Here is a 13,239-nt window from a genome sequence, read left to right on the forward strand (position 1 = left end):
GGAGCACTGACAGAGAGCTCCCGCCCCGGTACCCTCTTGCAGTGACGGTATAGAGGAGACCGCTGCAGTCGCCAGGGCTCCTATCTCCGCGCCGTGTAAACCTTTTTCAACACAACTTTACAGCTACTACTCAGCTCGGTGCAATGCGATTGTCATTTTCGCCGCTGTCATCAATCCACCGCCCCTCGTCTCTCTTGTACCGCATTCTATCTAGATATAATCTAAGGTTCATCAGCAAATGAACTCTGAGGACAAGATGAAACCGGCAGATCCGAAATTATCAATCATGTCTCCACTGGCAATTGTAACAGACCTCACCGAGTATATCAAGGCTTGGAAATCCCAGGGCCCAAGGAGTAAATATACCAGCCCGACCAGATAAAAATCTCCACCATCTCCACGCGTCGAACCTACCACCCCGGATCAAGAATCTTCGAGGGCAAAAAGGTTGGAGCTGCGGGGAATCGAACCCCGGACCTCTCCCATGCTAAGGGAATATTATACCACTAAACCACAGCCCCATGTGTTGAAAATAGGCTCAAAATTGTGTACCCTGTTCTCAGCCAATGTGTAGTAGCGTGCTTGGTGCACGTGACGACCCCCTTTGTATTAAATTCCCTTTGGGCGAGAGTATCTGTCAGAATTCCGGTGGTTCAAGAGATGCTGTATACTATCTAGCGTGCGTGTTTACTGAGAAGGGTGGGTTGAATACCTCCTTGCTGTTTCTCGGCTCGTTTGGGGTGGCAATGGTGGTTGTAGTACTTTCGAGCAAAATATATTTGTGCACGAGTCCAGGGGTCTTTGCGGGTAGCCCTAATCCAAGTCCTCGGAACTCCTCCAAGGCCTACACGTAAGATTGCAAGGAAGAACTACCCATACAACCCTAAAATATCATAGAAGGGGTAGTTAAGCCATGCATCCAGGCGATGAGAATTTGATTGAGCCTGTCATGTACACAGTAGAAAGGCCACCAGAAAAGAAAGTGAGAGGAGACCACACCAAGGGCCTGCGCGGGCTCTACCATACTTCATATCCGCACCCGCAACTCCCCGGCCTCCCCACTCAATCCTCGCCCCGGAACCCCATCGCCGTCCAGCTAGCCTCCACCCTCTCCCGAATCTCCCGCGGATACGAGTGCCGGAAGTCAGCCGCCTGCCAGTCCGGCCCCTCGGCATACTCCGAGGGCATCAGCGCATCCGAGACCACCTTCCCGCCCTGGGTCGGGGAGCCGTTCCCGTGCGACATGGACGGGATGAGGGGGAAGCCGCGCACGTCTTCATAGAAGTACTCGTCCAGCTGGGGGCGGCACCGGGTGCAGAAGGCCCAGATCACGTCCTTCCAGTTGTAGACGTCGATGTCGTCGCCCACGAGGACGAGCCGGTGGATCGTGTAGCCGGCCTTATGATTGAAGACCAGGTCGCCGATTTGCTTGCTGAACGCGGCCGAGGTGGTCTTCAGACGGCGGAGCGCCGCGGTGTCGATCTGCAGGACCACCCAGGTTACTTGGGATTCGAAGGGAGACATCGCCTCCTTGACGGGGAGGCCGGCGTCTTTGCAGAGTTGGTGGATCTGAGCCGCTGCGAGGGGGCCGATCATTGTGTGCTGGTTTGGGGTTAGATATCCTGTGAGGATATTTGGGAGGGAGCGGGAATTAGAATAAGCCGCCGGCGAGGAAGTGAACATACCGTTTCGTCGGTCAGACGACCGCAGTTGGAAACGGGGAGGATCGCACCGGTGCGGTAGGTGATCTTGTTGACCTTGTATAGGGGGCAAGGGTGCGCATCGCCGGGGAAAACATAGCTGAGGATCATTGGTCAGTCTAGTAGCGATGCGAAAGGAAAGACGGGTGCCCAAACATACCCGTGCATCTCACCGAAGGGCCCCTCGGGCACCGTCTCGGAGATGCTCATGGTTCCCTCCAGGACGATCTCGGTGTTGGCGGGCACCAAGAGATCATTGGTGTCGCACTTGACCACATCAATGGCATGGCCCGTGAACGCGCCGATATAGCCGGCCTCGGTCACCCCGTCCGGGATGGGCATGCTGGCCGCCATGATGGCCGCTGGCGGAACCCCGAAGCACAGCGACCAGGGGACATCCTTTCCGATGGCCTTCCACTTCTGCTGCATCTGCCAGATATGTTGAGGTGGGATCACCAACCCTGTGAGATGGTTCTTATCGTAGACCATCGCGCGCGCAATCGACCAATTGGTCCAATCGCCCTCGGGCGAGGATATAACATGCATGCCGTAGGTCTGGATGTATCTGCCCCCGTCGGCCTGGTGCAGCAGGGGCACAGGGAGTTTCGTCAGGTCGAACTCCCCGTCATTCAGGACATTCTCCTTGCAGGCGCCCGTGGGGACCACCCGGGGCGGGATCGGCTTCTGGTGGGCTGCGGACATCATCTTGTCCAGGATGTCTTTCATCCCCGCAGTGGGCGGCAGAGCCAAGTGGCGCGCTAGCCGACCATAGCGGGTCTTGGGGTCGGCGCGCAGGGAGTTGGGCGCGCCCAGGATCCGGAAGAGACCCTTGTCGGCGCCCTTGAGGTTGTTGAACAGCGGGGCCTTGTCGTCCGTCTCGCACACCTTGCGAATAATGGCTCCCGCTTCGAGGTCCGGATCGATCTCGCGGTCAATCTCCACCAGGTCGTTGTCCTGCTTCAAGGCTTCCACATAGGAACGGAAATTCATGTGGGGGAGGTCTTGGACGGAGGGGTCTTGGTGGTGGTGGTGGTGGTGGTGAGGCATCTTTGCAGTCGATCTTCTGGTAAGCAATATACAATCGGGGAGAACAGGTATATTTCATTCAAGCTTGGTAGTTATGAGCGAGGGCTTGAATAAAAATGGGAAGGTGGCTCTTATATGATTCCCAAGCCTACAAGCGGCGAGGGATTTGCATACGGATGGTTGGAGCGTCGGTTGCCTCATGGTCTTTTCGTGAGGGCAAGCGGGCTTGTTCAATATTTGCCCCCTCCTATTTCCTCCTGATCCTGCGCTTACTATTGATCACTAGGCGAGTGCGCCTTTCATCCATGGTGATATCACGAGTTGCTTATTCTGGATGGTGCAGCTCCGCCGACGTGTGAGTTTCGGGGGTTTCGGTAGCCTCGGAGGCTCGGGATATGCACAAAGTATGTAGATAACACTGGGGCACCCTGGCAGTTCCACTTATGATCTGCATCTCGATCTGTCGTGATCAACATGCCTTGAACTTGTCTGGGAGTTGTTTGGATTTCGACAGATGTACTGTGCCCACCAGGACAGAAGAACAGGGATGGAGAGAGAAACAAACCGGGGGTAACAAGGAAACAATAGAAGCATGAGCAAAGAAATCCAAAAAAAAATGCAAAATGGAAAGAGAGTAAAACATATTCCGGAAACATTTACATGTAAATACATCATGATTGATGTTCTCTACTAGAAGAGATCGTTGTGCATTCGACCACAAATGTCTAAGTAAAATGTGAAGATAATGCTCATACTAACCGATCACCGACCTGCAACCCCCCGCCACCCAGTCCTCGCGACTTTTCACCCCCAACTCCACCGCCGCCCGTCCCCAGTCCTCTCCATGATTAAGACCCCGCTCTCCCGCCAGCCCGGCTCGCTCAAGCCCCTGATGTTCAGTCAAGAGGGTCAGGAGCCCGAAAATCACGGGAACATGGGCGTCCAGCTGAACGCGCATAAGCCCCCCAGAGACCGCCGCGGAGATGTACTCGAAATGCCTGGTCTCCCCTTTGATCAAGGCCCCGATGGCAATAGCCGCGTCGAAGGCTGTATTGTTCTCAGAATCCTGTGCTGTGTGGATGATGCCATGACTGGAAGCACAACAATCAATCTCTGACTTGTTGTTTGCCGCAGACCCAGGGATGAAGATGTTTTGGCTTGTATTTCCCCTTGAGTTTGGTTTCGTCAGGTCCGACTGAAGTGTTCTAGGCGGACCCGAGATCCAGCATCCCACGTTCCTCCCTCATGCTGCCAGCGACTGGAGAGTGATCATTTCGGGCCCTCGGATCTCTCAAACTTGGGCCAAAAACTATGCCGATCACTTGCCATCTGCTGACGTGGCACTGAGCTATAGCTATGGCGAACAAGGTGGACAGTGGTATAGAGAAGAAAGTCAGAATGCTAACTCTGGGTGTTCGAGATCCATTCCATTTAGTGTATGTATCTTTGCCATGAGGGGATTGATCCGAGAGCCCCGAGGGCTCCGAGAACAAGACGGGAGGAGAGAGAAATGATCGTCAATTCTAGACTTCTGGGCAAATGTGTGAAATCAACGATGTCAGCGGAAGATAGTGCGCAAACTATGCCAGGTAGACATGACCTCCAGAGTCGAGTCCCTCATGGCTGACTCCTACAGATCAACTTCCAGTTGCTCCCACCCCCGCCCCGGTTTCCTGCCTTTCGGGTTTGCGTGCTGAAAAAAGGTTGCTTACCCAGACCTATGATTTAACCAAGCGCGATCTTTCAAACTCCGAGAGAAGCGCACTTGTCACCGCTCCATATCACTCCCCCGTGTTCCTTCCCCGGTCTCCGCCACGGGCACCCGACACCCGGATCACCCCATCCACACAATCGCCGTCTGCCTACCTCCCCGTTGACATGGAATATAGTCGGTATTTCAACTCAACTCGCGCAAAGCTAGCCAGCCAATTTCTGACCGGGCCACCTCAACCATGCGGTAAGAGTGCCATGCCACGCGGAGATAGATTGTGTACAGTACAACCCAACTCGATGCGGGGTGGCTTCTTCCAACTCGCCAAACACCTGGAATCGACCACGACGCGTCGCCAACTCATTAATCATTGTCATTGTCTATGTGTCCACGGCAACCTTTTAGTACACAGTATCAAGTGGCTGGCCTTCCAATTACAGCTTCCCAAACTCAGCCCCAATCTGCCGCAGCAGCGCCGAGTGATCCGTGGCATAAGTATCCCCCCCTCGAGCGATCACCTCACGCACCCACGACCCGCGCGGGACAAATCGCGCCTTGAAGGGCAGGGCGCGCATGACCAGACCGTAGGTGCATGCTTCCGGGTCCACGGGGACCGGCTCGCCCGTCTCCTCAGACACACCGGCTTTGATATCGAACGACCAGAGCAACCGCGCCACAATGATCCAGAGGACATTGCGCGCGAAGTACCGTCCGGGGCAGGTCCGTCGTCCATACCCGAACGCTGGCGCCGGAAGGGAAGACCGTAAGTCCCCGTTGTCGTCCAGCCAGCGTTCCGGGATGAAAGCGTCCGTGTTGGGGCCGAACACGGTCTCTTCGCGGGCGATCGTCCAGATGTTGGCCACGACCACCGAGCCCTTGGGGATGCGGTAGCCGTTGTAGGTCGTCTCCTCGCGGTTGAGGTGCGGTGCGCCCTCCGGGCCGGCGGGCCGCCACCGGAGGACTTCCTCGACGATCGCGGTGATGTACAGCAGGTGGGGCTTATCGTCGGGCAGCGGCAGCCGGTCCCGGCCGACCACGGCGTCGAGCTCGGCGCGGGCCTTGGTAATAAAGCCTTGATTTTGGGTAATACATGCGACCACGAACCAGACCAGGCTGTCGGTCGTGCCGTCGAGCGCGGCGTCGATCATCGTCCCCAGCTCGAAAGCGAGCTCGTCCAGGGGCATGTCGCGATTGTCATCCTTTTCAACCGTCTGCCTCAGCTGCTTGGAGATGTTCCAGGCGTCCGAATCCTCCAGCGCCCGGCGGAAGTTGCTGAGACGCAGGCTATACTTGGTGGTATAGTGGTTCTCCGCTTTCGCCTTCCACGGCGCCAGAAAGCCCGGCAGGTGGTTCAGCACCGGGAACTGGTCGACGATATGCGCGCCCACCTGGATGAACTCGGAGAACTCCTCGTTGAGGTGGACCACGCTGCGGAGGACGGAATCGTTGGGGTCTTGGATCCGGAAGCCGTACAATAAGGTGTGGATGATGCTGGCCGTGGTCCGCTGGAATGGTCTTTGGACATCAATCCCCGCGCTTCCGCTTGTTTGCAAGAGATCGTACAGCAACTGTTGGGACTCTAGGGCTTGGATGGGGAGATATGCTGCGGCTGGAGTCGCGTTCAGCACGGACACCTGGAGCCGCTGATGATGCCGGAATTGATCGGTGTAGTTCATCATGAGGATGTTGAGCCCCTTCAATGCTAACTCCGTCGCGAGGAACAGTCGAGGTCGGTCGGAAAAGATCGCTCCACGCTTGGCGAGCAGGTCGTGGGCTACTTCCGAGGTCGACATAATGATGACCGGTTGTCCAAGCATATTGAGGTGAACGATTGGTCCGTATTGCTCATTCCATTCGCGATAGGTCCTCCATCCATGGGACTTGGGAGCTTGATAAACATTGCCTATCAAAGGCAGTGGCTTGGGTCCTGGTGGTAAGGGTAAGGAAGAGGAAGATGCTTTCGGCCGGCGTGTGACCAAGAACACGCTAATCAGAAGGAAAAATCCTATAAGCGCGGCGAAGGTTGTTGAATGCATGAGGTAAACAATTGTGGGGTACGAAATCACAATGAGGACCAGTATCTTTTACGGGTGACTGAGGACGTATTGGTAGAATCAAGGGAACAAAGGAATATCAACAGCTGATGGAGGAGAAGGCGTGAAGAAGCTATATCCCCAATTGTGGTGCACGGTCACATGGCCCTCTGTGGTCTGACAGTAGACCAGCATTCACATTAGAGTCTTTGACGGCAGGAATCATACGGAGTAGATCCACACATTTAGACAGTAATTCGCCGCCATCTTACTGGTCTGTTTTCATTAAACCGTCGCAGGTCGCAGCAATTAGTCCGAGGCCACGTCACTACTACTGTACTGACCAAATTGCAAAACCGGGATCAGAGCGGCTGAAATGGAGGCTCCAGTGAGGAATCATGGAAACGTGCTTACAGATAGGCAAGATCTGGCATGTCTTGTGTTGCTTGTGTTGCTTATGTTGCGAGGCTTTACGGTTCGCTGTGCTGCTGCGCCTCGATCTCTAAGAGGGTCACCTTTAGTGTGAGCGTTAGTGTTACTTAGTGCTTACTGCTGGATCGGTTAAAGAAGCAGCCATTGCTCAGGGCCTCAGGCACGCCTGGCTTTCCCATCGCCTGCCTCTAGTCCGACTCTGTTAATGAGGTGTACCCGATAGGGCAAAGGCGTTTTCGCGGCTTGATGCGGACCTGGCATGTAACTCGATCCCCGAGCCGCTCCCCATTTCCACCCTGCGCCTCAAATCCAGCCACTGTTGTTTGACCGATCAACGCTGCCGGAGGATCGAAAGAGAACGCAGGGATGCTTTAGTCTCCGGATCCAAGTGGGATGGGTGTCTATCTTCAATAGAATAAAAGTACAAGCTCTCAACGACACCGGTACTGGTTTAAACCGAATTGCGCGTAATACGGGCACGCAACCCATGACGTGCGCTTGGCTTCCCATCAAGTGAAAGTTTCCTCTTCGCAGATATACCGGATTCGAACTCGATCTCGATCTCGGCTGCCCGGTCCTCGATATCCTTCATGCACCGTTGCGCTTGGTCTTCCATCTGAACCATGTGCCCTTGCACCTGCTCCTCCATTTCTTTCATACAGTCATTCACTGTGTTGCGTACCTCGATGTTACCGTTGTCGATCTCTTCTTCGAATTGGGCTTCCTTCTGGGTGCATACGTCGTAGAGCTGATCGCGACACTCGGCCACGGCACAGTCGACGTAATGTGCGAGCCGACGCTCAATTGTTCTATCGACGTATCGTTCGAGGCGGCGCCCAAGCATCACCATGTCGGCCTCGAGAGAGCTGCCTACAGGCTCGAGCTCGCGTGCCAGATGGCGGTCGACGTCTTGCGGTATGGCTAGCAGATGTTCGCGGCCGGATCGAATTAAAAGTCTACGGATCAGGTCATCAGAAACACCACGGAGCTCGTGTTCGAGATGCGCGAGTCTCTGGAACTCTGTTTGGCCGCGGGAGGAAGCACGCCGAAAGTGAGTCAGGCGGATCGAGGACGGTGATCGGGAAGGAGCCCGAATACTCGGCGTGTTAACTTCAGTCGCAACATCAGTCGCCACTTCAGTTGAAGAGCCTATCGGTCGAGGGGAAAGACGGTGCGATCTTTTTCGCCGTTCAGCGTTGGGTGATATTGACCGTGAATCTAGATACTATTATTGAACTATTACACAAGGCGCTATGGCAGAGTAAGAAGATACCTCTGCGCCGTTTTCCTAGCATTTTCTCATGATATACGGGGGGATCCACCTGCTCGGACACGGACTCCTGGCAATATGGAGGTGGATCGGGCGACAGAGCAAAGACACGCCAATCTTTCGGGCATACTCCATGGCGAGCGGTGTTTAAAGGCACTGCCCGAAGACTTCTGTGCCGGAGGGCATACGCGAAATCTTGTAGTCTATCAATTTCGTTATCGACAAACTGTCGTGCGGAGAAGTGTAGACGGAGGAATTTAGATTGACAAATTCTGGCAAACGAGTAAAATTCCAAATCTCCAGGTATGGCCGGTATGAGAGAGTCCATGCCGGATGGACTAAGAACGATGCCGACCGTGTCGAGGCTAAGACTTAATGTTGATACGGCCGAAACATTTGTAACAGGCGCCGGGAGCGAGGAAAGGAGACGAGCTGGACAGAGAGTGTTGTTGCTTCTCCGAGCTAGACCGCATTTTTCGACTCGTTCGGGAGGGATATTCAAAGTCAGGACCTGGGATCTGCTGCTCGAGTTAGCGACGCTGCCCGAGTAAGCGAGAGTTGTCGTGATCGAAAGCAAGATAGATGCTTGGTTGGCAGTATTTCCATGCGCAATAGTTTGGCCTTGGACGATACGAAGGCGGGCGACACAAAAAACATCAAGATCGGGTGCGTGAACAAGGACTTTCGAGACCCAAGGTCGGTTTCGCGTAGAGGTGGTTGTCATTCTGTTGCTGCGAGACCCGCTGAATTATTAGAACGATAACCCTCGAAGAATCGAGTAGCCCACCCACCCAGGCTTTGAGCGACGTCGAGCAGCCCTGACTCGCAATAGGGGGGAAAGAAATGGAAGAATGAGAATGTATGAGCTTCTGAGCCTGGTCACGAGTACATGCCCAATCTGAGATCAACGAGTGAAACCAGAGAGTCCTATGAGAACACAGGAATGGCAGGACTGGATTCGAGGACGACAGAGAGCAGATACCTAGGAAGGGGGAACGAGGAAGTAGAGATGCGGTCTGGTCACGAGTACATGCCCAATCTGAGATCCACGAGAGACAACAGAGAGTCCTATGAAAATACAGGAATGGCAGGACTGGCTTCGAGAACAGCAAGAGAGGCCAAGGGGAAAAAGCAAGATGCGGTCTGGTCACGAGTACATGCCACAGGCAGGACTGGCTTCGAGAACAGCAAGATAGGCCGACCAGTACATGCGCAATCTGAGATCAACCTCTGAAAACCGACTGGCAGGACTGGCTTCGAGAACAGGAAAGAGATTGGGGGATGGGGAACGGGAATAGGAGATGATATTGAAGTGGAAGAAGAAGAGGAGGTAGAGAGAGAGGAGGTCGAGGACGATGACGAGGACGAGGAGGAGGCGAAGGAGAAGGAACGTGAAGGCGGAAGGCGCGGGAGGAGAGACGCGTCCCGTCCCGTGACCGCTTCCTCTTACTGCTGCCTTCATGGCAGGGGTGACTTTGTGCTGATACTATGATGACTAATCTAGCATAACTTAGTCAAGTTATACGGTACTAGGTAGTTATGTACTATGTAAGTAACCCACTCACTTCGGCTGTAGACATTAACTGATTCTTCTTGCATTGCAGCTTATGAAATATGCCAAGGAACGAGCAGGCTTTGTCCCGTCTCATGCCGTACTCATTCAGCTGTTCTTAGCATTCTTTTCCTGCTTGGAAAATCTGTAGACTTTTTATAAGCAGATCTTCAGTACCAGCCCCATGCCCCACCCCATGCCCCACTACATCATACCAAATGGTCGTATGGCCCACCATGGAACTTACACATTAACTTACTGCGCTAGCCAGATGGCGTGGGGAAGCCGCCGACCGAATATCGTCTGCCAATCACCGGAACAAGACAGAATATCAAGTTACCCATATGTATTTGTCCAGGCAAGGTCGAAATCCAAGGCGTCCGATCCCGGGGAGGTGATTCTGCGAGGAAGCTTATCTGCATGATCAGCGGACCGGCATCCTCGTCTTTGCCGTATTCTCTGCGAATTTTGCCATCTTCTCCAGATCGCAATCTAGGTGAAAATACTTATAAAACATCCATGATTACTTGATAGTATGAGCAAGCGGACAAGCACTAAATATAACAGATGAGGGGAGCGGGACCATAAAGTCTATCAGGTTGATTTATCTCTCATACTGTAGAACCACGCTAGGTAATACTTGAAGGCTACTACGCAAGATGTTATCAGTATAAGCATCAGCCATGCACCCGACCTTCGCCGCATGTAAACGCAGTCGTTGTGCTTATGCCAACACTATAGCAAGCAAAGCTAAAGCCACGATCTCAGAGCAGCGGTGGTGGGTGACCGCAAAACAAAAGACAACACCTCGCTTAAGTCTCCCCTTATACATCCCGGCGGCGTATTATCAACCGGGGGAGTGCGGCAGTTACGATCATGGATTTCATTCTTTAGGTAGATACCCTTCCAAATTTGTGTGACGTTCGAATAGTGGAGTCGGTTCACTACAAATATGGAATGGGTACAGAGTAGGATATGGATCACGCTGCCAGGGCCCACGGCCTAGGTATCACGTGAGTGACAAATGCCTCCAACAAGAGGCCCTTGGGTAGTTTCCTTCAATGATCTAGATTTGGTGCTCGCTGGTAAGGACTGATGTAGGTATAAGGAAGATTAGCATGGAGCAGCATCAAGGGTAGGACCCGCTTGAGCAATGTATCAAAGTCAACCACACATTGAGCAAGTGAATGTGCCGCTACAAGTTATTAATAGAAGCCATCAAGCTAGGCGGTGTACAGTTCATCACAGAGCTTTTTGATTGCGGCTTGCCCATGAATCCACTCTATGCATTGGAAGCCGTCAAAGTGAAGGGGAAGGATGCTCTGGAGATTTTTCTTCAGAGTGGATGGGATATCAATCAGCCCATCAGCGAGCTTGAACCTCCCGTATTAGGGTAAGAGCTGTTCCGATAACCTAATCCACGTCATCGGAGACAACTTGAAACCATTTCGTCAGCTATGCTGCTGCAGATGAGGATATGGCAGCTTGGCTTCTTGATCATGGAGCTGATCCCAATCGACAATGTGTCATTGATCTCACACCACATTCCCTTGCTGTCGAGACCGCCCCAGTTTCAGTCATCCAGCTCATGCTCAGTCGTGGCGGAGATGCTCGAAAAGGCCGACTCCTCCATCACGTCATCGAACGGCGCTCAGATAGCATTGCGATCTTAAGACTTCTTATCGCACATGGAGCGGATATCGATTCCACCATGTACAAGGACCATTATCCTTCTCGGGCGCTCTTTTGCTTTATGGCTCTTGGAACGGCAGTACACAAAGCAGCCGAACTCGGCAGAGCGGATGTAGTTTGCTATCTAGTCAGCGAAGGAGCCAACTTGGGTATCAAAGATACAAAGGGGCGCACAGCTCTGGAATGTGCGCAAATGTCGAATTAATGGGAAGTCATCCAGGCATTCGAGAAAGGTACTTAGCTTGTCTTTTCTGTATTCCTGATAACGTGTAGTTGTGTTTCTGCTGGATGGTTGCATTTGGACTTTCTGTCCACTTACGCAAAAGTCAGTTAAGCGCGGTGGCGGTACTTTTCTTCTTCCAAGCCCACAATACAGTAACCAGCAAGAGCTTGCTTTTTCTAACACACCTATCGTACATCTGATGGAGATTAATGAGAAGTATTATTTGAGAGAACTTTGTCCCCTCCGCCAGTCTTCACCGCTTGATCTCCCTCTCCAGAAGTACACCCAGAATGAGGTGCCTCTGAAGTTCACCCTCCGGGCATCTCGCCCGCACATCGGCTGGGCCTGAACTATTGGCTCATATCGGGGATGAAATTGGGCTAAGCTGCAACTAGTCTCCATGTAGATTGACCATGGCTTGATTAGATCTAGTGACCCAAGATCTAAACCCCAAAGGAGATCAGCCAAGCAGGGGTTCGGCCAGACTAGCCTCTCTTGGCAAGGCTTCAGCTTCCGGTACCTGATAGTTTGTTCGAGGCTGATAGCTCCCCCCTCCTTTATTTCTGTTGAAAAACTTTTGTTGCTTCTTGCACATCATTCTCCTTCATCGCTACACCAGATAGTTCTTTTGTTCTGCCGTTATGATGCACGGTAAATTGGTTCTGGGTCTGGCTGCCGCCACCCTTATCTCGGCCGAGAACATTGTCACTACCCTATTCATCCCGGATACCGACGCCGAGTCATTGGCAGGCTCAGTAATGGGCGTGGTAAGTGCTGACCCCCCGTCGCGGTGCACGGAATTCATGTTTCGCAAACTGACGGATAGGGTAGGCTGCAACTGCTACTACCTACTTTGTCAACTGTCCGACCGCAACTGGTATTGATAATAATAATGATGATGATGATGATGATGATGATGATGATGATGATGATGATGATGATGACGATGATGATGACTGCGGCATGGGACCCGGTATGACGATTGTTGCCGGCCCTCAAACCACCAACTATTTCCTGGGGGAGCCAGAAGATGATGTGTACGTGGCCTTCGTCCTGCCTGTCAGACTTGCGAGGATCATTTGCTAACCCACCCCGCTCAGCTATATGTCTATGGCTTGTTCGGTGCAAGGGATTACTTACGGGGTCTGCACCGAGATGATTTCGGGCACGGGAGCAGACTTCACTGGGACCTATACCACGACCATGGGCACTGATGACCTCTGCTGCTTTGTGCCCGTGACCATCACTGCGGGCACGCTGACCGGTGCTGGAGATGCCATCTCCCCTGCAACGGTACTGGCCACTGGAACGGCTACCCCTACCATCCCCGATGCTTCCGCTACCGGCACGGACACGGCAATCAGCGGAGAATCGGCTACTGCCACTGTCGCCTCCACTACCACTCATAATAGCACGACCCAGAGTAGTACCGGAGCTGCGGCATTCATTACCCATGATTCGACTCTGCTCTTTGGAGGTGCTGCGGCGGCTGTTCTTGTGGCGGCAGCTTTGTGAAATATGATACCTTACCTAGAATGCCTCCTGTGCTTTGGTGTACTATTCGAACCTATTTATTTAAACTCTGTGTGTGGATTAGATT

General features: G+C 53.2%; 6 protein-coding genes and 1 non-coding gene across 7 annotated transcripts; 2 read left to right on the forward strand and 5 right to left on the reverse strand.

Moving 5' to 3' along the window:
* Positions 1-449: 449 nt before the first annotated feature.
* On the reverse strand, positions 450-521 carry BO66DRAFT_t270. The gene has a single exon. It is a non-coding gene; the product is annotated as a tRNA-Ala (tRNA).
* Positions 522-1,062: 541 nt separating this feature from the next.
* Positions 1,063-2,690, reverse strand: BO66DRAFT_414658 (UbiD family decarboxylase; the record flags this gene model as incomplete). The annotated part of the gene is made up of 3 exons (XM_025649485.1): positions 1,063-1,602; positions 1,686-1,800; positions 1,861-2,690. 3 exons carry the CDS (start codon positions 2,688-2,690, stop codon positions 1,063-1,065), a joined length of 1,485 nt encoding a protein of 494 aa, XP_025499907.1.
* Positions 2,691-3,522: 832 nt separating this feature from the next.
* BO66DRAFT_281909 (Lumazine synthase) lies at positions 3,523-3,771 on the reverse strand (the record flags this gene model as incomplete). The annotated part of the gene is made up of 1 exon (XM_025643071.1): positions 3,523-3,771. A coding segment is annotated over one exon (249 nt), but the record flags the coding sequence as incomplete, so codon positions are not given.
* A 790-nt stretch (positions 3,772-4,561) lies between these two features.
* On the reverse strand, positions 4,562-6,917 carry BO66DRAFT_190879 (cytochrome P450). The gene is made up of 3 exons (XM_025642452.1): positions 6,885-6,917; positions 4,729-6,809; positions 4,562-4,627 (listed from the first exon to the last, which is right to left on the reverse strand). The coding sequence occupies exon 2, from the start codon at positions 6,471-6,473 to the stop codon at positions 4,872-4,874; it is 1,602 nt and encodes a 533-aa protein (XP_025499909.1). The 5' UTR covers positions 6,474-6,809; positions 6,885-6,917; the 3' UTR covers positions 4,562-4,627; positions 4,729-4,871.
* A 538-nt stretch (positions 6,918-7,455) lies between these two features.
* On the reverse strand, positions 7,456-8,896 carry BO66DRAFT_300949 (uncharacterized protein; the record flags this gene model as incomplete). Its single annotated transcript, XM_025643210.1, has 2 exons — positions 7,456-8,120; positions 8,176-8,896. Coding segments are annotated over 2 exons (1,386 nt in total), but the record flags the coding sequence as incomplete, so codon positions are not given.
* Positions 8,897-10,911: 2,015 nt separating this feature from the next.
* On the forward strand, positions 10,912-11,684 carry BO66DRAFT_460631 (ankyrin repeat domain-containing protein; the record flags this gene model as incomplete). Its single annotated transcript, XM_025652309.1, has 2 exons — positions 10,912-11,117; positions 11,180-11,684. 2 exons carry the CDS (start codon positions 10,912-10,914, stop codon positions 11,619-11,621), a joined length of 648 nt encoding a protein of 215 aa, XP_025499911.1. The 3' UTR covers positions 11,622-11,684.
* A 575-nt stretch (positions 11,685-12,259) lies between these two features.
* Positions 12,260-13,154, forward strand: BO66DRAFT_474553 (uncharacterized protein; the record flags this gene model as incomplete). Its single annotated transcript, XM_025653146.1, has 3 exons — positions 12,260-12,406; positions 12,471-12,676; positions 12,740-13,154. The coding sequence occupies exons 1-3, from the start codon at positions 12,281-12,283 to the stop codon at positions 13,152-13,154; spliced, it is 747 nt and encodes a 248-aa protein (XP_025499912.1). The 5' UTR covers positions 12,260-12,280.
* Between the last annotated feature and the right edge of the window lie 85 nt (positions 13,155-13,239).

Source organism: Aspergillus aculeatinus, assembly GCF_003184765.1.
Source record: "Aspergillus aculeatinus CBS 121060 unplaced genomic scaffold BO66scaffold_54, whole genome shotgun sequence".
Taxonomy (NCBI): domain Eukaryota; kingdom Fungi; phylum Ascomycota; class Eurotiomycetes; order Eurotiales; family Aspergillaceae; genus Aspergillus; species Aspergillus aculeatinus.

Bases quoted from the DNA above. Each gene is read 5' to 3' on its own strand.
- BO66DRAFT_190879 (XM_025642452.1), bottom strand. From the start codon at position 6,473: ATGCATTCAACAACCTTCGCCGCGCTTATAGGATTTTTCCTTCTGATT.